Source organism: Miscanthus floridulus, chromosome 2 (genome assembly GCF_019320115.1).
Source record: "Miscanthus floridulus cultivar M001 chromosome 2, ASM1932011v1, whole genome shotgun sequence".
NCBI lineage: Eukaryota > Viridiplantae > Streptophyta > Magnoliopsida > Poales > Poaceae > Miscanthus > Miscanthus floridulus.
Window position 1 is genome coordinate 101,181,510 of NC_089581.1, and position 23,316 is coordinate 101,204,825.

Sequence of the window (23,316 nt, forward strand, 5' to 3'; positions counted from 1 at the left end):
TCTCTTTTTTAACTCTGCAGTTAAATGACTAAATAGACACGTATATTTTTATAAATCCTAAAAACGTATGTGTCTATTTAGTTACTGAACTCTAGAGTTAAAAATAGAAAGTACATGATGATTTCTTTTACGCTAATTTAAAGTAAATGTTACCGGGAGTCTAACAAAATTAAATTTACAATTTTTAGACAGTTCTATAAATATATATTAAATTTATAAGTTTATATTATTTAGGGACCGAGATGACACAATTGAACAAGATTGAGGACCTAAACGGGTAGTTTGCAAGTTTAGGGACCTAGATGATATAGTTGAACAAGTCTGAGGACCTAAACAAGCGATTTGAGAGTTTAGAGACCAGAATAACACAGATGAACACGTTTGAGAACTTGAATGGTTGATTTGCGAGTTTAGGGATCAGAATAACACAACCGAACAAGTTCAAGGACCGCCAGTACACTTTACTCTTCAGATGAATATGGTCGCTTTCTCATTAGTCGTTGCCGCCATGCGCCAGGAGCGCATGATCAAGAAGGAAGACAGTTTGGACGAACTCTCGACACTGAATAATTTGTGTTTTGTTGGTGGTGTAGTGAAACTTTTGACCTGCAAAAAATCCGGATTGCCATTCTTGGCCCTCATGTTCTGTAGAAAATATTTACTGCCGCTACAATTTAATAGAACTCGTGTTAGTTTCGAAAATGAAATAGTCCGGTCGTAATTTTTTGGGCCATGGCCAAAATTTGTCTCAAACCAAATAGATGCTAAATTTCCAACGCATGTGCATAACCTGCCCTTTTTTTCCAGCTACTTTTGCAGTACTTTTCAGCGAACGAACAATATTTTTCTCTCACAACAAATCAGCATAAGCATCACCAGCAGCCAAATTTCAGCGAAACGAACATAAGACATTTCTATTGCAAACCAAAGCAGCCAAATTCAAGCAGCTTAGACTGTCTCCAACAGATCGAACCTAAAAACGAAACGCATACCGTGGTTTGGGTATCGCACGGCGAAAGGTCACGGACCAAAAAAATTACCGTTTCCAACAGCCGACACAAACGAGAAAAGCTCCTGTCGCCTCCCCTTCCTCTCTCCCTCTCCCGAGGTACAGGCGTTCGTGTCCTCAAGCTCGTCCGCCATGGCTGTACGGCACGACTCATGGAGAGCATGGCCTGCGAGGAGAGAAGGGAAAAAGATGCTAGAGGAGGGTGGAGGACGGCTTGGAGAGCCTCACCATCAAAGGAATCGAGCTGTGGTGGCCCGGCGCCGGAGATCGACGAGGTGCTCCCTATCCAGAGCAAGAACAGAGGTGGAGAAACTGGAGCGGATGGATGGCGATCAGCAACGTCGCCGTCTCCTCGTCCGTCCAGGACCACGCCAAGGACATCCTCGTCGTCGTCTCCGGCGGCTCCTCCTCCAACACCGGCAGCGGGCGCAGGCGAGCTCCGCCTCTGCGCGGGCGAGCCCCACCCCGTCGCGGGCGCTGGGGAGCTTGGCCCCGGCCGGGCACCGCGGGCGAGCTCGGCGTTTTGCGTAGCGAAGAGAGAGGCGACGCTTTTTTGCCTAGCATTCAGACGAGCAGGCAAAATGCGTCAGGTGTATGGGTCTGTTGTTGGACGATATTTTCGGGAAGGCAAACAACTGCGCGAGACGCAAAAATGGGTATGGGTCTCCCTATTGGAGACAGTCTTAGGTCAATAACTCACACGGCCGGCCGGTATCTCGAGTCTGAAGTCTAAACTCATTAATGTGTTTTACATGTACCAGCATTCGCATTCGGACGCTGATAACAAAATTACAACAGCTGCGGCAGCAGCCAGCTTGCACAGGCAACGTGTTTCAAACACCTGATATACATCACAACAGACAGTGCTACACATCAGTCAGTAGCCAGATGGCTCCCTCTTGTCAGGGTCAGAACCTTCTCTTCTGCTGAGGATACCCAGGGTTCTGCTGCATCCCGATCCCTTGATCCGCCTTCCTTCTCAACTGTTTGTCACACACATCAGACTTAAGTGCTTCCACAATCACAAGCCTTCTTCAATAACATCGCACTTAAGGCCAAAATTACCTGGTGCGGATGAGACTGGCCACCTGCGCCTCTCTGCATAGGGATGTTACCAGGATTTAGCCCAGCCATGCCAGCCTGTGATGCAGCATTGAAGGCAGCCATGTTTGCTCCAGCTGCCACTCTTGGCATCCCCCCAACCATAGGTTGCTGCGGCATTTGTCGTGGCATGGGTCTTGCTACAGATTGACCTCCAGGAGCATTCCCTGATGGCTGAAATACAAATGCATCGCAATATAACTTGGACAACTCAGACAAGATTTCACATCTATGCTGCAGATGGGTAATTGGAACTAACAAGAAGTTGGGTTCTTAAACCAGTTATGGAAAATAAAGTGTTAGGAAGAGGGGTGTTACCGGTTGAGTTGGTTGAAGGCTCGTTGTTCCTTCAAAATCTGTTGTAGTATCTACTGGACGAACAGGATACTGTACAATTTTCTCCCCTGGTTGGGATGGTAAAAGCGCGCTAACCAGAAAACAAGTTCAGTCAGGAGTATAGGAAATACCTTTCCTTTCTAAATGAAATCTTATGCCAAACATCTGAGAATTTTTCTGCATGAAGCCATTCAAACTAACAGGTATTTCTTTGGAATTTGCTCACACATAACTTACTTTCGTCCAGGTAGTGGGTCCATCCGAAAGTATCTAAGCAAAGAAAAGAGCATATTCAGAAACATTTATGTACAAAAAAGTAGTCACAGATCAAGTACATGAACGGCATTATCAACTTTTCAGGATGGAAAAATGTACGTCTTTGTTTAAGCTAAATACATATCATTAAAGCTTCTAAAAATGAAAAACAGAGATAAGAATCCAGAAACCATTATATTCTCATGTTATTATAAGATTCAGGAAGCAGAAATATTTACAAGGGTATTGATGAGCCCAATTAGCCTTCAATCCTAGCAGTTAATGCTCACTCATGTCTCAAAAGGAACAAATCAGTACCAATGAAAGAAAATAAAATAGATTTAAACACGAAATATAGGTATAGAGATTTTAGTTCATAGATGTTCATTTATAATTTTTACATCATACCTGAATAAATGAAAATAAGGAAACAAACCTATAATCAAAATAAAAATAATGGTAGGCGGTAAATAAGCAAAGAGGCATGACTGCATGACCAAGTCATTGCGTAGTGACTACTTAAGTCTGAGTATAATGATTTTTAGTATGAGGCCTGAATAAATGAAAAAAAGGAAACAAACCTATAATTCAAACTGGAAATAACTCCAGGCAATCCATCAGAAAGAAGTATGGCTAATTCATTGCATAGTGACTACTTAAAGTTTCTGCCAAGTATAAATGAAAGCTAACACATGATTCTTAGTTTGACAAGAACAGGTCACAATGGTCCACAAGATGGCTCCAGCATATTACTGCAATGCTGTCTTTTGTAACATTGATAACTAGATTCAGGCCACAATGAAATAGAACAGTAATGGACTAATTATAGGCAAATGATCAAAATAGACAACCAGGCAACAAGGAAATCAAAGAGCAATGAATATGTGAAAGTATTTAGTTATTTACTCATGCTCCAAAGCTTGTGCAGCTGTTATACGCTTTCGGGGATCATACCTAGAACAGGAGAATCTCATGGTGATGAATCAAAACAACAAGAAAGCATTAACATATAATATGTTCAATTGCTAACAAGCTAGAGAGCAATGAGCAAGTGACAAACTCAAGCATTTTTGAGAGAAGATCAAATGCAGGACTCTTCGGTGGCAAATGAACAATGTTATGGAGACCGGGGTTGTCACTGAAAGGAAGAAAGGATTACCTGAACAGATGAGTGATGAAAAAGTAATAATTTATGTATCTTAGAGCAATTAAAAAATGTCAAACGTACTACTTATGGCCTTGAATGTGTTGCTGGTCGTTTTGCCACCATGGAAGATTGGCAAGGGTAGGCCACTTTTCAACTGTAGGGTGGCCTGCAGAAGGATTGGATTATATATAACAAATACAAGAATACAAAAGCCAAACAGTACAGAAGAGGAAGCGGGCCATCCATACCTAAGACCTTAAAAATCTTGTCAAGTTGATCAAGCTACAAGACATGCATAAATCAACTGTGAGATTTAAGGTGCAAATAAATGGCATACACAGAGGAAAACTTCTATAAAATGTAGTACAACAGATTATACAACAATAAGTAAGTATCTGCCTACTTGATTTTATTAAGACGAAGGATTGGATCACACAAGACAGTTATTTTACTTGGCATGTAAATGTGGCAGTTTTGGTCTTATAATCTAATCTGGTAGCAAGATAACAACAATAATTACTTGAGTCAAAGTGCCCATACCTGGAATGGGTTCGGAGTATTTTTCGCTTCCACACCTTGGAACAGAGGTTTCAGTGTGAGCAGTTCAGCAAAAATGCAACCAACTGCCCACATATCTATAAATAATTTAAGGAAATAACTGAACTGAATCAAACAAAGAGAAATACAAGGTAAAAGAGATATGTTTTTGCTCTCCAGGCAAGGATACCAACAGCACTCGTGTAGTGCTTTCCCCCAAGTAACAGCTCAGGAGCACGATACCAGATAGTTACAACAACCTGAAAATCATTGATAAGCCATACATATACACAGCGAATATCGGTAACAAACCACATGCTCCCATGAATAAAAGAGAAATCAGTGATTACTGAAAGGTTCAAATGTAAAGAAAACTGAAACATTATATGGGTGTGTATGCATCTTCTAAGCCTCAAATTTATCAGAAGCAACCTACGGCATATTTTCTATTACTTGTATTCCTTGTATTCCTGGAAAGAAGGGCAGAGGACAGCAGCATGCGTGCTAGCTAAAAGGAATGCATGTGGAGGTGCTCACCCCATTGTCACATAATGGTTTCAGTGGAGCTTGATATATCCTAGCAAGTCCAAAATCAGCTATCTTTATAATTCCATGCTCGTCTCCTTCTCCCATGACCTGTAGTGGCACATATGCAAGCACTATAAGCAAAGAGGACAAGTTTGCACAAATTGTGCAGTTATATTTGTATATCTGCAGATGGCACCAATACCAGTATGTTGGAAGGCTTTAGATCTCGATGTATAATCCAGTTACTGCAGGAGGGAAAGGGGGGATAGTTGAGATGAGCCACCGGATTTTCACTAGGGCTTTCCATCGAAAGCAGCACACAATACTCTAGTTACCTGTGAAGATAGTTGAGGCCGTTGAGCAGTTGCCACAGCAAGGATTTGACAGTGTATGGGTTAATGGAGGAGCTCAGCTTCTCCCTGTGATGCCTGATAATCTCCTGCGGTTTGGTTGGTTGGTTTGGTTAATCAATTAGGTATAGGACTCAAAAAATGAAGAGAAAAAATGAATTGAAAACGCCATCACATACATAGAGGTCGTGCTCTGAGTAATCGAATGCGAGGTATAGGGACATGTCAGCGTGGTTGATGTGCACATTGACGAGCTTGACGACATTCTCGTGGTTTATCTCGCGCAGGAGCTGGCAAGCAACAAGGTATATTAGGCTAGGGTTTGGTGCTCCAGCCCTAGAGGGCCGATAGGATGGAAAGCATACAGGAGGAAGAAGCAAAGCAAAGGGAAAAACTGACCATGATCTCTCTAATTGCGGTGGGTGATACTCCGTCCCCCTCCTTGGACTGCTTGAACTTCTTGATGGCGATAGGGGGGCCGCGGCGGCCGGGCACCGGGTGGGACGGCTTGAGGCGCGCGAGGAAGACGAGACCGTAGGTCCCCTCGCCGATCTTGCCAATCAGCTCGTACTGCTGCAGCCACGCCGGACGGTTGGCGCCGCCCGCGCGCCCGTCCCCCATCCCCGTCGCCGGGCCGGCCAGCCGCCGCAGCTGAAAGTCCTCGTCGTCGTCCTCTTCTCCGACGCCGTGGTGGCGCTCGGCCCACCTTGACTTGTTGGACCAACGGCAAAGAATGCTGCTAACATATCTGCTCGCGGTTATGTATGTGGACCAAGATTATAGTTAGGCCCAAAGAGAAGGACGGCCCAATACACATAGGACTAGGCCCACGCAACGCAAGGTCTTCTCCTCCTGGCTCCTGCAGTCCTGCTGTGCCAAGGGAAGAAGACTAATCAAAACTCTGAAAGAGTGTGCTGTGTGTTATCCATTTCTTCTCTGCTCTGCTCCCTCTCTAGTGGGGAGCGCCGCCGCCGCTGCCAGAGCAGTCCAGTTCCGTCCCATTCGGTAGATATGGCGGCCGGGAGTGCCAGTGCCACGGCGTCCCTCTCCGTGGCGGCGGCAGCGACTGCTGCTATGCGCGTCAGGCGGCCATGCGCTCGCTCTCGCTCTTGGCCCCCCTCTCAGCGGCCGCAAAAAGGGGCACTCCTCAGCCTCAAGCCTTGCGCCTCACTGGCACCACACGCTCCTCTGTGGCGGGCGGATTCGGATGCCGCAGGCGGTGGTGCCGGCGCCGGCGACGTCATGGGCCTCCTCCTCCGGGAGCGCATAGTCTTCCTCGGCAACGAGATCGAGGACTTCCTCGCGGACGCCGTCGTCAGCCAGCTCCTCCTCCTCGACGCCATCGATCCGGACTCTGATATCCGCCTCTTCGTCAACTCACCAGGGGGGTCCCTCAGGTAAAGGTCCTATCTTCCTTCCCTTACTACAGAGTTCCATTTCAGTCCTCCTTATCTTTAATCCATTCATTCATCACCATGGACTACTCTTAATTTGTGTGCCTACTTCACTTCGAAATCTAACTCAAGGACTACACTTGTGACCACTCTTGCTGCCTTTTAGCGTACAAATGTTAACTCAATCCTCAGATTTATCTTTGCAATGTACGAACTTAAACTGAATTGGTGAATCATGAAATTTATTATCTAACCCAATCCAGTTACCCTGAACTTTTCATTCTTTCAATGACAACTGAAAAGGGATAACATGTAGGCATCTCGATTCTATATGTGATAGCCACAAATCGCAGTCCAATTCATTTCCACGGGCTGACTTCGGGTCTTAGGATTCTCATGTATAGGATATTAGGATATAGGCACAATAGATTGGCAACTTTTGTTCCTCATGATTCATGTTGTGGATTGATTGATCCAAGCCTATACAAACCATAACCCCTATCAGGTTCAACATATTCTTCTGGTGTCTGCAGTCATCACAGTTTTTGGTGCATCCTTTCAGCACTGAGTGGCTAGTTGATCCTGTTGCTGAGAATTCTTCAATTCCTACAACTATTATTTGTTCACTATATGTTCCTTTCCTTCAGATATCTCCAATCATAGATGAAAATCATGTCCGCAACTTTTTCTAGATTGCTCTGAATCAGTTTAATTAGTCTTTTCCTTAAGTTATAAATTCCTGAAGCAGCAATGCCTTTTACTGGAATTCCAAGGGAGAAGACTATTTGTTTTTATCATTGAACTATTGTCGGAGTTTGATTTTGGCCATGAGCGACCAGAAATCTTTGACCATACAGCTATCAAAACCATTCACATATGGACATCCAGTAGTTTTGATGGTGGTTTTCTCTTGCGTGGACGACATGCTCCCCTCTCCATGCTCTCTCTTAATGCCGCAGTTGTCCCCCTCTTCTCTATCTCTCCACCGTGGCCCTCTCTATCAACGTTGCTGCTTCGGGTTGACCCGTCCACCATGGCCACCAGCGCGCCCACCGCATGCTCATCTACGCGTTTGGACATGGCGCGCACTAGCACCTTCACCGCCTCCAATGCCGATGACCACGGCATCGCGGCCACCCTTGGCATGGTATAGCCGCTCCACGGCTGCCAGCGCATTCTCAGGCTCCCCTGTACCGCCCTCCTCCACGCACCGGGACAGCGTTGCCCCCCAAACCGCGATTGGGGGCAGATCCAACCCGACATAACTAGGCTTAGAAGAGGTGTCGAGAGGATCTTTGGGGCACAAGTAAGCTCATCCTAGGCTCAAATTCAATGGAGAAGCAGCAGAGGCAGCTGGCCATGGTGATGCCTAGCGGCGGCCCAGCACCGAGGATAGGAACAGCGAGGGCAGCCGTGCCTAGGCTTAAAGAAACGGTTGGGAAGAACCGCGGCCTTGCACCAGAGCTCATCATGGGGTTAGCGGGGGAAGAAGAGCACCCGAGATGGCAGTGTAGAGAGAGGAGAGAACTGTGACGTGGAGAGAGACAACATGTAGAGGAGGGAGAGAGGGGTCTAACATGTGGGCCCCACTTTGGCATGTCGTCCATGTAAGTGAAAACCACCTTCAAAAATGCTGGATGGCTAGACATGAATGGTTTTGATAGTTCGATGGTTAAAGATTTATGGTTTTGGAGTTTCATGGCCAAACTCGAACTCTGGTGATAGTTCGATGGTCAAAAATGGACTTCTTCCAAATTCCAAAACCTATACTACTCTAGACCTTATATGCACTATCAAAATCTAGTTATAACCGCTGCAGAACTTTTTAAAGGAACAAAGTAATTTAGGCTGCAACACCTGTGTTCTGAGTTATCTAACTGGTATCATGCCTCATTGGTGACTGCTTATTCTGTCACATTATTTGCCTAAATGGGAACATGTTCTACTTGTCAGCAGATCATCAAGCCTTTTGCTCATCATAGAAATGTTAATACAAAATCCTGTCATTTGCTGACCGACTGTTTTGTTACTTTTTCAGTGCAACAATGGCCATCTATGATGTAATGCAGCTTGTGAGGGCGGATGTCTCCACTATTGGAATGGGCATCGCTGGGTCAACAGCTTCTATAATCCTTGGTGGTGGCACGAAGGGCAAGCGATTTGCCATGCCCAACACCAGGATTATGATCCATCAGCCTGTTGGAGGTGCAAGTGGGCAGGCCCTAGATGTAGAGGTACAAGCAAAGGAGATATTAACCAACAAGAGGAATGTCATTCGGATCGTATCAGGCTTCACGGGCCGCACTCCGGAGCAGGTAGAGAAAGACATTGATAGAGATCGTTACATGGGCCCCCTTGAGGCCGTCGATTATGGACTTATTGATGGCGTGATCGATGGAGACAGTATCATCCCACTTGAGCCTGTCCCGGAGAGGGTGAAGCCTAAGTATAACTATGAAGAGTTGTACAAGGATCCGCAGAAGTTTCTTACACCAGATGTCCCAGATGATGAGATATACTAGTCTAAAAGTTGTGTTTTATGCGAATCTTGAGTCAGTTCTTCTGCAAGCAGTTGCTTTTGATCGCCTGTAGCTGTCAAACAAATCCTAGCACAAGCTGTAGCTTATTGATCTGGTTTACTGCCTGTTTTACTGACTGAATGTTGATTCGAGCAGCAACAAGAACCTGTTGGTTGTGTTTGCCATCGCACATTCTGGTATTATTGATCTGGCTGTTTCGTTTTGATGTCTGACCATTTCAGGTGTGGCACGTTGAGATCGGCCAACTGTTTGGTTTTTTTGACCACCAGCACAAGCTTCTGCATCCATTTCGAAACATTTTCTTTGTGATGAAGATAGGTCTTATCAAAGTATAGCGAATATATAACTGTAAAGTTAGTATCGCATGCAATGATGACAGCCTCTTAGGACATGTGTCTTCCCAGAGAGATTTCAAAGGAGAGTAAAAAGTTCTCAGCTCTGAAAATGTTCTCGAATTTATTCGCTGCCATGTGCCCTCCAAAACAGAATGAAGAGTTTGCCGTAACAAGTATTTCTTTCTTAAACTCAAAGGTACAGTAATGAATACAACAATCAGCTTGTTGACAAAAGAAAAAAAAAGAATACAACAATCAGCGAGGCTGATATAATCGTAATGAAGTTATTCCCGTCATCAATTGAAAGCAGAAACGGCAGGGACAAGAACTGCTGGGGCACCTGCACCCATTCCGCTTTCAACTCTGAGGGAAAGCGGATCCCAAAACTGAACACTGTGGTACCCGCTTTTCAGACTCATTGGTGCTTTGATGCAGTCAGCAGCATCACCATGGCTCTCTCTTGCTAACTTTGCCGCTGCGGCCCTCTTCAATCTGATACGTTCAGCTCTTGACCCGATTGTCTGACCCAATATTGAGGCGGCTATAGTAAGGGCCATGGCTGTCTTCGGCATCAGCACAGATTTCCTGAGCATCCCTATGAAAGGCACTGCTGCATGCACTGCAGCAAACCACTGCACTGAAAACTTCCTTGTGTGCTCCCTCCAGATGCCGAGAGGAACATTTGCTGCCATACCAAGCAATGCAATCACCAGTATTTTGGTTGGTAGGGGCTGAGGACGAAGGCCCTTTGCAAAGGCTGTGCGGGATAGTGCTGCGCGGGCAGCAACCACTGCAGGTGGGCACTTCAGTTTCATACCAGCTGGGGGTGTCATCATCTTTGCTACAAGTGGCACAACACCGCTTAATGCCCTATAAGACTTTGCAAGTGGACATTGGCCCGTTTCCAACCACTCATTACTCAGTGCTTCATGATTGTTAGACTGGCCTTTATTCTGATTCTGAAATTACAGGGAAAGTAAAATCAGACAACTGAATGGCATGCTCTCTCACAAAAGAATACGGTAAATTTTTTATCATGAACCCATTTAGTGTTAGCACTATGAAGACGGTTCATATACATTGTATGAAATGTGTCGACTACCAAATAAATTAATTTCTTTGGTGACGAAAAAGATTGACTGTATTAGACAATACTGGGATATTGTGACACTGGAGACAGGAAATATTTAGAAGTACAGTTAGCACAAGTTACCTGGGGGAGGTTGTTGGGGTTCTTTTTGTTGGAGTTTTTCTTATTGTGCTTATTTGAGAAGTCACCAAAGCTGAAAAACCCTCCAAATGCAGAAAGACTGATGGTTGCTGCTTTGGCTGCCAATGGGTTGAACTCAGGATTGGGCTTTGGCAGTGGCTTCTCAATCTGGGCTAATGATCCTTCTGAAAGTGGGACAACGCCATCTCTACCATGGAAAACTCGAAATGCCATGTCAAAATTAGGTCCATCTTCGAAAATTGGTCCCTTGGCTCCTCTTGCCTTCACAAGCAGCAAACAACACATTTAGTGATAGCATCCAAAACATCAATGATCTTCAGAAATGGATGGTGTGGTAATGTAAAGAGGAGCGGGAAGTAAAGGGCATACCGGAACAGGGAAGTTGACAGATGAGAAGGAAAAACTTGTAGGCTCATTGATGTTCCTCAGGAATGGGCATCTTTCAATTCCTTGTTGGACGACAGTTTCTTCCAAGCACATAGGCTCATTGAGAGCTCTTCTAAAAGCTGAATCCATATGGAGGCCACCGGCTAGTCGACCTGAAAGTGTGGAAATGTTGAGAGAGCAATTTGAGCAAAGAAATTATATGCGTCATAATAAATCATAGCACCAATTGTCTCCTATCATCATGTGTAAAGTCAACTCTAAACTAGATTAATGGTATGCTCGAATAGAAAATATGGTGTGAACTCTGAAGCCGAATGCTGACAGGCAAAGCTAGCTGGGCAAGCCTAAACGTGAGAGCCTTTTGTTTTGTGGCTCCATTTCAAGTGTGAACCAGTTGAGTATTAGCTGTATTCCAGCAAACAACTTGGTAGCCCATGTCGATTGTTGACCTGCCTGCCTACCTAACAGCACTAGAGCAGTTAGCACATGAGCGCAGGCCGGCCTGACCTGCCGTGCAATTGAGCAAAAGCACCCAAATTTGCCTCCCAGGCCGATTGTTTGTTATCAAAATATTTGAAAGAAGGTTGTGATCGCCGCGCCGCTGCCGATGACGGAGACAAAAAAAAAGGCTATAAAATCAGGAGATACTACTCATGATTCGATCAGATCGGAAATCGGCCCTCTAGTTGCAATTAGAATGCAAAATATTTGGAGGCATGAGTCGAATCGTTCGTTAAGGGTGCTAACGAATTCCTTAACCCTGCACAAGTTGGAACTTGGAAGCATCCGTCTTGCATCGAGTCCTCCCCCGAGAGAGGAGCAATCCGTCCACATGTACATCCTAATTCCTAATCTAGTAATCCTAGCAGGCGGGAAATCCAGGAGGAAAAAAGAGAAGTCTCACCTACGATTCGAAGCGAAGCGAAGCGAAGAGCAGGCGACGGAGATCTTCTTGTCCTGGCTGGCTAGGTGGGGGGTTGCGCCGCGTGTGGCGAGCACAGGGACAGGCAACAGGCGAGAAGAAGAGGAGAGAGGTGGATGCGCCGGAGATGAGGAGAGGAGGCCGAGGCCGAGGCCGAGGCCGAGACCAAAGAGTAGTTGGTTGCGGGGTGGGTGGGTGGCTCGTTGTTGCGTTGCCGTAGCAGCAGTTAGTTTGACTCTGACCCGGCCTGCACCCGCACCTGCGCAGCACCAACGCGCACACTTTCCACGCGCCCCGGCCCCGCGTCGCACTCGAACATGGGCTTCTGGAAGCGCTACTTCTTTCGTCATTCCGTGCGTTGACACGATCAAGAAACCAGGAGATTTAATTTATAATAACATCCTATAATGTCCCATAAAAAGTCACTCATATTTCTACAAATTTGCCACGTAAGAAGAAAACTTCTTACATTTTTGCTAATTTCTCCCACTTGCTCATACATGGTTTGACGGCACCATGCAAACGTAAAGGGCACATGCGAAAAGATGTGATAACCTCTCACTTATCCATTTATGCTTGTGTCTCTTTTCTCTCTCCCATCATCCGTCTAGAGCACCTTCTTAGAACAGGAGCAGCAAAGACAAACTCGTGAGTACGAACACTGCCTTGGAATGGGGCCTAAGAGGTTGTTCATGGACAGGGCGAGGAACGCTAGGTCAGCTGGAGTGCTGCGACAGGGCTACCCCTTGGGGCGTGCAGCCAGGGCAACGACGCAAGGCCTCCAATTCTGATAAGCCTTCAATTTTCTAAGTACCATAACCCATACATAGCTAAGCAGGTTTTGTTTTGTTGGCCCATATCAGGATCACCTACTAGCAAGACTAATAAAAAAATGATTTTTCAGCTAGTTGCACGGCGTCATTTTGGGCACTTTTGGTTCCTTGTATCTGCCCCGGCCTTGCCCCCAGGATGCAGTTTTTCATCGTTTGGATGCCTGCATGGGGTTCTAGGCCTGGCCCTGGGCGTGCAACGCGCTCCCCCGAGCCTGGTTGTCGAGAAATGAAAATGGATTCCGTTTCTTGGTGGCCTGGCTTTCGCGGGACGGGAGCAAGCGTTTAGCGGCCAGAAAAATTGGCTCTCCAGATGCAGGCGGGAGATAGGGGCGCGCGCGTGGGAAGCTAGGGTTACCGCCGCCCCTTTCGCGCCATCCTTCCGTGTTATAATCCTCACCGCCGCCTCCCCTCTCCCCATTCTCTCCCTCGCACACGCCCTCTGCCTCTCTGCTCTGAGCTCTCTCGCTTCCTCGTCTTCCTCTTCCTGCTCGTCCAGATCCTACTAGTGCTAGCAGGTGATGCATCCTCCCTTCCTCTTTCTCTAGATCCACGGTGTTTGAGGCTCAATTCAATCTATGATGACCTTTCTCTTCTACCTCTCTTCATTTTTCGCAGGTTTGAGGTTTGATTCATCAGGGTTTCGTGGCAAAGAGAGCAGGTAACCTGTAATTCCTCGTAGATCTGGTGTTGCTCCCTTTCCCCATTGGTTTTGTTGGGTTCCTAATGTATTAGATCATTTGTAGGGTTCGATTTGTGCTGGTGACTTCATTGGAGGTAAAAAGGCAAGTTCCCCCCTAAGGTTTCGATTTGTTCTTGTTTCCCTAGATTGGATCTGCCTACTTGTCATACTAATTTCTTTCCCTCATGTGCAGATCTACCTTTACCTTTCCTTGCCTGTTGAACTTTTGAAAGCCCTATGACTTTTTTTTGCAAGGAGCCAGTGGTAATGATTTTTCCATTGAGCCCATGTCACTAGCCGATGATGATTGTTACTTACTATGAAAACTGAGCACATGTTCTTAGCCGACGATGAATGCTTATTTATTTTGAAAAGTGAGCACATGTTCTTGGCCGATGATATTACTTTATAAATACGAAAACTGAGCACATGTCCTTAGCCAATGATGCATGCTTGTAATGTTGAACTAGCTATATCTGAGCTCTTGTGCATTAGGCGATGATGATATTATTTTTTGCCGACCGACTTGTTGAATGCTGAAAATGATCTTTTCTTTTACTGAGACATGCTATGCATTTTTTTAACTGCAATAGATGAACCCTATCGAGTAGAGATGCATGCTTGTGATAAAAGCTGATGCTTTTGTGTCTGTCATTTATGCCTACTTCATGAGTAGGCTAAGAGTGGCACGTAATTCACAGCCTCGGATCACATATGCCCCAATGAGTGCCATGGATGAGGAACGCCAAGCCAATCTGAATAAATTTTTTAATTGTAATGACATAGAATGTGTTAACATGCTGCGTATGCGTAGAGCTCCCTTTTTCAACCTATGTAACCTACTTAGGGACATAAACTTGCTAAGAGACACCATAACAGTACTGTGGAGGAACAAGTAGCAATGTTTCTTCATGTTGTGGGACACAACCGAAGATTTAGAGTTATTCACCAAACATTTAGGAGGTCCATTGAAACAGTCAGTAGGTATTTCAGGGAGGTCTTGTATGCTATTGGTGAGCTTAGCGGAGAGATGATAAGGCCACCATCAACTTAGACAACACTTAAAATTAGAACAAGCCCAAGGTGGTATCCTTATTTTAAGGTAATTAAATGAATCTAAGGTTCAACTCTACCTAACTGCAGTCCTAACCAAACTTTAATCATCAGTCTTGCTATAATGTAGGACTGTATTGGTTCAATAGATGATACTCATGTTCATGCTAGAGTACCAGCAAAGATATCTACAACATTCAGGGGTAGAAAGCACTATCCTACTCAAAATGTGCTTGCTGTAGTGGACTTTGATCTAAGGTTCACCTATGTGCTAGCTGGATGGGAGGGATTTGCACATGATGCCCTCATTTTAGCTGATGCTCTAGAGAGGGATGATGGGTTAAGGGTTCCTCCAGGTACTTGTAACACAAAATTTTAGGCAAACAACAAATGGGATTTCAAATAAACACTATAACTGATTCTTGGCTATCTAATTAATTGTTTAGGTAAATTCTACCTAGTGGACGCTGGCTATGCATGTCACCCTAGATTTCTGCCCCCTTACTGAGCCACTAGATATCACTTGAAAGAATATGGTGGACGAAATTATCCTACCAATAAGAAAGAGTTGTTCAACTTGAGGCATTCAAGCCTAAGGGTCACAGTTAAGAGAGCATTTGGGGCTTTGAAGAATCGATTCTATATTCTAGACAACAAGCCCTACCACCCATTCAAGACATAAGTCAAATTAGTTCTTGCATGTTGCATTCTTCATAATTGGATAATTTGCCATGGTCAAGATGAGGTTTTTCCTGATGAAGCAAAATGGGAACCTAATTCTAGTAGTACTGGACCTAGTCATGGTAATAAGACTGACAATGTAGCTTGGGTTAATAGGAGGGATGAAATTGCAAATCAAATGTGGAACAATAGGGGCACCTCTCATGTTTAGAGCTTGCTGTTTTTTGTGTGCAATGATGAACTGTTGTTCTGTTAGCTGAGCCTATGAACTTGTGCAATGATGATTCAATCCTTTATTCCTCTATGTTCTTGCTGTTGATTTTGGTTCAGGTTTTTTGTTAGTGCAATGACGACAAACATGCATGAATTAATTTCTATTTTTCTGATCATATGGCAATGGGTATGTGCTGTGATTACCATGCATGCATTGCATTATGTAACTTAACTTGATCAGACACTGAGGCAATGTATGACTGACATAATTAGGGGATGGCTGAGGAGGTTGCTAGGATTGATCTAGAGGGTGATGAGGTTGTCCAGGTCGGTGGAGATGGTCAGCAGGTGTAGGCTGGTGCTGAGCAGCGCCCTAGGAGTGCTATGCGCTGGACTAGTGCAATGTCTTCCTTTGTCCAACGTCGTATGTGCCAGCTGATTGAAAGTGGTGTTAGAATAGAAAAGGGCTTCAAGGAGGTGCACCTGAACCAAGTTGCCAAGTACCTGTAGGTGGGGATGAAAATGGATCGGATACGGACGGATATCACCGATATTACATTTGTTTTCATATTTCTGTCCGGATTTGGATTCGAATACGGATAGTGTCAACTATGTCGGATAGGATACGATTGGATATCGACATCATAAATATGCGATTTGAGTATTCGGATACGGATACGGTATCGGATGTTGGATATCTGGACTTGGATACGGACAGATCTCAACCCCTCTAAACGGATTCGATTTCGAATACGGTCGGAAAATATCCGTACCATTTTCATCCCTACCTGCAGGAGTTTACTAGCAATGAGGGGGCTGGTACTCAAGTGTATAACCACTTGAGGAAGTGGAGGTAGAGATGGATGAGGGTGTCCAGCTAAGGGAACTCAGTGGTGCCCTCTGGGTTGAGGAGATGTGCATGTTCAGCTTTGATGAGGAGCATTACAAGGGACACATCAAGGTGTGCAGGATGCCTTGATCTTTCTTACCTTCTTATTATGTTAAATAGCTCTTTCTTTCTTCTTATGCTTTAGTTATATTGCTAATTGATCATACACATTAAAATTAGGCACACCCTAAGGATGCTGAGTTTTTGAACAAGCACATAAAGAACTACAAGGAGATGATGACCATTTTTGGGAATGGTTTGGCCACCGGCAAGCATGCTATGGGTTCCAATGAGGCTCTAGGTAGCCCATCAGACTTTGCAGATAGCTCAGTGAAGACTAAACCACATGATGATGAGAAGGCAGCCAAGTCCATGGATGCTGCTGCCAAGGTCTTTGGTGAAGCATGCAAGGATGCAAAGGATGTCACTAGTGGTTCTGGTCCTTCCAACAAGCGGAAGAGGTTTGTCCTCACTGAGGAGGACCATGTGGTTATGGCCGGCATGACTGAGGCAGTGAGGGATGTTGCTTCTGCTATCCGTGAGACTAAGGTTGAGGTGCTGAACCCTGATCTATATGGTGCAGTGATGTACATGCTGGGGTTCACTAAGGAGGCTCTAATCTATGCTTTCTCCCATCTGGTTGACAACAAGGCTCAGGGTGATGCTTTTGTCAACATGACTGACTCTCACCGTGTCCTTTGGCTCAGGACATGGTTTGCCAAGCATTACTACATGTAGATGTATCTACTTGCTTGCTGACTGATCTGTCTTTTGTAGAGTGAAGCTACCAACCTGCTGCTTCCTCCTCCTTTTGTGTAGTAACCTCTTTTGTGCAGGACAGAGCTGACTGGAGCTTACAACACTATGCTCCATTTCTTTTGGTTTGAGACAGCATGCTGGTCTCTTTAGCTAGTTACCTCATGGTTGGGTGGTATGTTTAGGTTGTAGGTCTGAGAGTGGCAAGTACCGTGGTTGTGGGTTAGGTGCCAGTAGCACATGCATTAGCTCTATGATGATGTATTTGATCAGTCAGTTACATTGCCTATGATGTCATGGACACTTGGTCATGGTTGTAGTTATGGCCATGGATTTATTTCATGAGAATTCATCCATTGTCTTCTATTGATTTCTATCTTCACTTGGCTGTGATATCCTATTATTCATATTTGCTATATCTGAGCACAACTCTTTTGCCTATTATGAACTTCTTTTGCATTCATGCATGATCTGAGCACAACTCCATTGCCTTTATGATGACCTAATTCATTTGTGCATGATCTGAGCACTACTCCATTGCCTATTATGAGGTCCTCTTTGATTCTTGCATGATCTGAGCACAACTCCATTTATTTCTTCTTTCCTTGCTAATTGTTTCTATTTCAATATACTCACATTGTATTGCTGAATTTTACATCACCTAGGATTAACATTATGACTTGGTATGTTGTGTACTGTGGGCACCAAACTGGAGTGTTCTTCTCCTGGAGAGAATGCCATGCAAGTGTCAATGGCTTCAAGGGAGCCTGTTCGAAGGGCTTCAGTGTACATAGGACTCGATGGTAAATGCAAAGAGATGAATGATTTATACTGGTTCGGGCCCTTTTGTCTAGTAATAGCCTTCACGTCCAGTCGGTGTGTAGCCTTTTGCGTTGGATTGATTGTATGATTGTTAGGGTTACAAGGGGTGCACTATACCTCTCTTTATATAGGGGAGAGGGTAAGGGTACATATCTAGTCCTAGTTGGTTACAAGAGAAGAGTTCTAATCCTATTATAGAATCTAGCTTTCATAGTAAGCCGACTAAGTCGATCTGGAATAGCTTGAAGTCCACATCACCTTGTCTCGCATCCTTTAACAGATCATGGGCCATCCTAGAGCCCATCCAAGTAGTACCCCCATGGGGAACCCTTAGGACCCTGGTCCATCAAGCCCCTGAGCGTGTCATGGTTGAACTCGGAAGCCTTCTTGTTCCTCCTGATCTTGCCAAGTAGAAACATGCGTAGTCCGAGTGCTTTCATAAGTGAAGCCATGAGGTGCTCTGTAAAGCCTCCGGGTGACGCACTTTTTAGAAAAGTGCACTCACTGAGTGTAGCCCCCGAGCCTCTTATTGTTTGTAAAACAAAGAGTTAGAGGGTCTAAAAGAAAAAAACATCCATAAAGGATATGTACCCTTCACCCCCTGAGCCTATGTCCGAGTACTTGTACTTGAGATAAGGATCTGAAAAAGAATATACTCGAGGGTGAGAGTGTTAGTGAAAATTATTGTCCTATCTGCTTGTACAGAAGTAGTTAAGACATGTCAAAGTCACATACAAAGCTTTAGTACAGTTGGTCCAAAGATGCTTAGGATATTCATGGGAATATGCCATCAAAGGTGCTACCGGGTGTACTATCACTTCACATGTTCTGGGAAAAAGGATGTCTATTGTCGACAGAATATCGTCGGTAGTCCACTGAGGGGTATCTCGTGATGGTAGATTTGTTGGTGGGGTGCGCGTAATCAGGAACCAGATGGTGACACAAGGCGCAGAGACAGCGATTTAGATAGGTTCGGGCGTAATACCCTATGTCCCATGTCTTTGTTGTATTGTATTGAATATGAGATGTATGTAGATGTCGACTAGGGGACCCCTGCCTCTCCTTATATACTCTAGAGGGGTAGGGTTATAAGGAAAGTATCCTATTTGGTACTATATAATATCTTGCGGTGCACATCGACTAGTGCCGTGCATGCCTTGATCTTGTGGGCTAGGCCACCTCTGATGGTGGGCCCATGTCTTGTTCTTATGGATACCATGCATGCCTTGATCTCAACCGTTGTTTCCATGTCGAACAAGATGGTACATTTTGTAGGCTCTTCATCCCTCCCACAGCCTGGCTAGATCTTCATGGTTGGATCGATCTCCTAGGTCATCAATGCTGATTCTGCACCAATCACCCCAACACCTATGACTGTAGATTCGATCTCGGAACCACCTCCGAGGTCGCCTTCACCGACAATTCGCTGCCCGCTCCCCTGCTACCCAAGGAGGTAGATCAACAATGATGATCTAATCATGTCCATCGACTAGGTTGGTTAGAAGCTCGCCGATTGCCTCTCCATCGTAGAATCGACTTTGACCACTCTGGTCCATTGCCGACCACCCTCTGAGTTAGATCTATTGGAGGTTGATCAAGAAACTCCAGGGGTTAGGGCCCTACACTTTGGGCTCACCAGCATCACTGTCACCTATCAAGGTGCCCTAAGGGGCAAATTCGCTGACCAGGCAAGAGATATCTATCCCCTCGCCGACCAGATCTCCAACCAGCTCTTGCCAACTGTCAACATGCTACACATTGGTCACACCCAAAGCATCCCTCCAAACTATCCTAGAGGAAAATCTAGACTTCGAGTCCCAAGGCTCTACGGAGACTGTCGCCGAAACCACCGCCGTACAACCTCCTCTCCCACCTTTCCGAGGAGGAGGGATTTTCAATGTCAGTGTTGATAGCCCTCCATGGGATGGAGAATACAATGAGGACACCGTGTGTGTCAACAAGAACGCCAACCGTGTGTAGTGTCGAGCAAATGAGGCTGCCATTGTGCTAGCGAAGCTGCCCACAATGAATAGCTTGACTCACAAGGGAGGCCACACCCACTCCAATGCAACCTCGATGATGAGTTTGTCCATGTCGATGGCCACGACGTCTACAAGACCCCAAGCACCAACTTGGCCATCCCTACCAATGAGCTCTCCTAGCTTCCATAAACACCAAAAGTCACCACGGTCACCACCATGCTTAAAGCGGTGCACTACGAGGTCAACAAGATCCGATAGGATCAGAGACCTTCCTACTCAATGAGCTCGATTCGCTGATCCACCGCGCCAAGATCTAATCACTACCCCAACCGAAGTCATTTCGTCGACCAGCACCATGATGATGGACAACATCTCTAGGGGGAGCTAGGGGCAATCGCATCGACTACCCTCACCAACACGACCAGGAAGTCGACCAAGACGTTCGAGCGCACATCAACAATCTCTAAGACGTGCGGCATCATATCAACGGGCGCCATTTCTGTTGCCATGAAGAAGAAGTATGATGCCATCAAGAATACAAGCAAGAGTTCGATAATCTAGACTCAGCCCTCTAGCCACTCAATGTTGGCAACGCCACAGATCATGACGGCAACGATCCCGAAGGGCCCCAACATTCACGAGGGAACTCCAAACTCTCCAGTGGCCTCGTGGTTTCAAAATCACTGGGGTTGAGCCCTATGAGGGACGCATGAACCCCACACAGTGGCTACAAGCTTATGCCACTGCTATGCGCGCCGTTGGGGGAGATACCAACATCATGGCGAACTATTTTCCCATCATGCTTATGCCAACTGTGATGAACTGGTTCACAAGCCTCGCCCTGGATTCCATTGGATCCTGGGAAGAGCTTAAGAAGGTCTTCACCGACAACTACATGACTACATGTGCTTGGCCGGGCACCAAACATGATCTGAATTGCATCTACCAGAAACCATCCAAGCTCCTCCGTAGCTACATCAGACATTTTTTCAAGATGAGGAATTATATTCCCAACAACACGGAAGCAGAGGTCATCATTGCCTTTGTCCAAGGACTCCATCACCGTGACCTCTACTTCAAGTTCAACCGCAAGCCACCTAAGGGGATTGGTGAGATGATTACGACCGCCGATCAGTACACCGATGCCAAAGTATGCTTCAATGAGGATGCGGGCACTCATCACCCAACTCACCGCAGCGACGAGCGACCCGATGACCGACGCTACGACGACCACAGTCATCATCGGGACAGTGGCCGTGATCGGCCAGAAGGGTCCAAATCTGGTCAATATCGTCGCCGCCGACTAGACCACATCGTCACTGCCATTGATGAACCTTGTGCCAAGGGCAACTACGATGAGCAGTACAAGAAGATCCTCAAAGGCCCATGCCCCCTCCACAAGAACAGCAAGCATAAGATGAAGGACTGCCTCGGCTTGGCTAAGGAATTCTAGGCTAAAAATCCAGACGATGACAATAACGATGGAGCCAGAGGTCGCCGACCACCTAGGGACAACAACAATGCCTTCTAGGATCACAACAAAGTGGTTGCCACTATCTTCGGGGGTGTTGCCATCGCCGAGAGCAGAAGAGATCGAAAGCTCACTACCCGCCAGGTACTCACCATCAACATAGAAGACGCCATCGCCAACCCTAGCTATCGCCCCTGGTCTGAGGTCCCCATCACCTTCAGTAGGGCCGACCAGTGGGCTGACATCCCTTATACAGGGTGTTTCCCCCTCATTCTTGATGCAACCATTAGGAAAGTGCTTTTCAGGAAAGTACTCATCGATGGCAGAAGTGCTCTGAACCTCCTCTTCGCAAGAGCCCTAGAGGAGCTAGGGCTTGGGATAGGAGACCTCACACCCTCTGACTCCTCCTTCTAGAGTGTGGAACTTGGTAGGGCATCCAAACCACTTAGAGAGGTCACCCTCCTAGTATAATTCGACACGGCTAGCAACTACCGCATCGAGCACATCAATTTATATGTCACCAATTTCAACAACACCTACCACACCATACTTGGTCGGCCAGCTCTAGCCAAGTTCATGACCGTACCGCACTATGCCTATCTAGTGCTAAAGATGCCTTCGCCTGTAGGAGTTCTGGCCCTACGGGCCAACCTCTCCATCGCCTATGCCTATGAGATGGAGAGTCTGGCCCTCGCCGAAGCCACCGACCTCTCCATCTAGATGGCTAGCATGGTCACCAATGCCAAGTTGGTGCCCGCCAATGACTTGGAGATCCCAACACTGGAGCCTCCATGTGCCTCTGCCAAGTCCAAGGAAACAAAGGAGGTCAGCCTCAATGACCCCTCCAAGACCATCAAGATTGGGGCTCACCTCGACCCCAAATAGAAAGCACGCTTGTCTCCTTCCTATGTGCCAACGCCGACGTGTTTGGTTGGAAACCTATAGACATGCCAGGGGTACCATGAGAGAAGATCGAGCACTCCTTGAATGTCTCATCAACCACCAAACCGATCAAGCAGAAACTCCGACGATTCACGCCAGATAAGAAGGAGGCTATTAGGGTAGAAATAAAACATCTCTTAGCTGTTGGATTTATTAAAGAAGTGTATCATCCTGAGTGGTTAGCAATCCCTATTCTTGTTCAAAAAAAGAATAAAGAATGGAGAATGTGCGTTGCTTACACTGATCTCAACAAACACTGCCCTAAAGACCCCTTCGGTCTGCCTTGGATAGACAAGGTTGTAGACTCCACCACCGGCTACAAACTGCTCTCCTTCCTCGACTGTTACTCCGGCTATCACTAGATATCCCTTAAGGAGGATGACCAGATCAAGACATCATTCATCACGCCTTTTGATGCGTATTGCTATACCACCATGTCCTTCGGACTCAAGAACACCGGGGTGACCTACCAAAGGGCCATCCAGATGTGCCTTGACCAACAGATAGGCCACAACATCGAAGCTTACATTGATGATGTGGTCGTCAAATCCAAAACCGCCAACAATCTTATCGCCGACCTCGAAGAAACGTTCACCAAGCTAAAAAGATACTAATGCAAGTTGAACCCTTCAAAGTGCATCTTTGGAGTTCTATCCGACATACTCCTGGGCTACATTGTCAGCACTCGTGGCATCGAGCCCAACCCCAACAAGGTCACCGCCATCACCAACATGAATCAGCCAACCTACGTAAAGGACATACAGAAGCTTACAGGCTACATGGCTGCTCTCAGCCGCTTTATATCGTGCCTCAGCGAAAAGGGACTACCGTTCTTCAAACTCCTCAAGGCCTCTGAGCGCTTCTCCTAGTCAGAGGAGGCAGATACAGCTTTCGAGCAGCTCAAGTTGTTTCTAACGAAGCCT

General features: G+C 46.0%; 3 protein-coding genes and 1 pseudogene across 3 annotated transcripts; 2 read left to right on the plus strand and 2 right to left on the minus strand.

The window, feature by feature from the left end:
- Positions 1-1,651: 1,651 nt before the first annotated feature.
- LOC136527258 (cyclin-dependent kinase E-1) lies at positions 1,652-6,004 on the minus strand. Its single transcript, XM_066519919.1, has 15 exons — positions 5,663-6,004; positions 5,443-5,553; positions 5,249-5,352; positions 5,116-5,158; positions 4,923-5,021; positions 4,576-4,645; positions 4,389-4,483; positions 4,097-4,130; positions 3,930-4,014; positions 3,762-3,839; positions 3,608-3,655; positions 2,684-2,716; positions 2,429-2,537; positions 2,075-2,284; positions 1,652-1,992 (listed from the first exon to the last, which is right to left on the minus strand). The coding sequence occupies exons 1-15, from the start codon at positions 5,882-5,884 to the stop codon at positions 1,918-1,920; spliced, it is 1,416 nt and encodes a 471-aa protein (XP_066376016.1). The 5' UTR covers positions 5,885-6,004; the 3' UTR covers positions 1,652-1,917.
- Positions 6,005-6,140: 136 nt separating this feature from the next.
- On the plus strand, positions 6,141-9,361 carry LOC136527276 (ATP-dependent Clp protease proteolytic subunit 4, chloroplastic-like). The gene is made up of 2 exons (XM_066519943.1): positions 6,141-6,660; positions 8,696-9,361. The coding sequence occupies exons 1-2, from the start codon at positions 6,275-6,277 to the stop codon at positions 9,177-9,179; spliced, it is 870 nt and encodes a 289-aa protein (XP_066376040.1). The 5' UTR covers positions 6,141-6,274; the 3' UTR covers positions 9,180-9,361.
- Positions 9,362-9,719: 358 nt separating this feature from the next.
- On the minus strand, positions 9,720-12,226 carry LOC136527267 (uncharacterized). Its single transcript, XM_066519931.1, has 4 exons — positions 12,055-12,226; positions 11,133-11,302; positions 10,746-11,024; positions 9,720-10,491 (listed from the first exon to the last, which is right to left on the minus strand). The coding sequence occupies exons 2-4, from the start codon at positions 11,277-11,279 to the stop codon at positions 9,829-9,831; spliced, it is 1,089 nt and encodes a 362-aa protein (XP_066376028.1). The 5' UTR covers positions 11,280-11,302; positions 12,055-12,226; the 3' UTR covers positions 9,720-9,828.
- A 3,142-nt stretch (positions 12,227-15,368) lies between these two features.
- LOC136536827 (uncharacterized) lies at positions 15,369-17,158 on the plus strand (annotated as a pseudogene).
- The last annotated feature ends 6,158 nt before the right edge of the window (positions 17,159-23,316 follow it).

What these genes read in the sequence shown, in the direction of transcription:
- LOC136527267 (XM_066519931.1), bottom strand. Translation starts at nt 11,279, where the DNA reads ATGGATTCAGCTTTTAGAAGAGCTCTCAATGAGCCTATGTGCTTGGAA. An exon ending in CTGTCAACTTCCCTGTTCCG is followed by an intron (nt 11,025 to 11,132) that starts GTATGCCCTTTA and finishes CTGCTTGTGAAG; the next exon opens with GCAAGAGGAGCCAAGGGACC. An exon ending in ACCCCAACAACCTCCCCCAG is followed by an intron (nt 10,492 to 10,745) that starts GTAACTTGTGCT and finishes CTGTAATTTCAG; the next exon opens with AATCAGAATAAAGGCCAGTC.
- LOC136527258 (XM_066519919.1), bottom strand. Translation starts at nt 5,884, where the DNA reads ATGGGGGACGGGCGCGCGGGCGGCGCCAACCGTCCGGCGTGGCTGCAG. An exon ending in CCGCAATTAGAGAGATCATG is followed by an intron (nt 5,554 to 5,662) that starts GTCAGTTTTTCC and finishes GTTGCTTGCCAG; the next exon opens with CTCCTGCGCGAGATAAACCA. An exon ending in GCCAGTCTCATCCGCACCAG is followed by an intron (nt 1,993 to 2,074) that starts GTAATTTTGGCC and finishes TGTGACAAACAG; the next exon opens with TTGAGAAGGAAGGCGGATCA.
- LOC136527276 (XM_066519943.1), top strand. Translation starts at nt 6,275, where the DNA reads ATGGCGGCCGGGAGTGCCAGTGCCACGGCGTCCCTCTCCGTGGCGGCG. An exon ending in TCACCAGGGGGGTCCCTCAG is followed by an intron (nt 6,661 to 8,695) that starts GTAAAGGTCCTA and finishes TTACTTTTTCAG; the next exon opens with TGCAACAATGGCCATCTATG.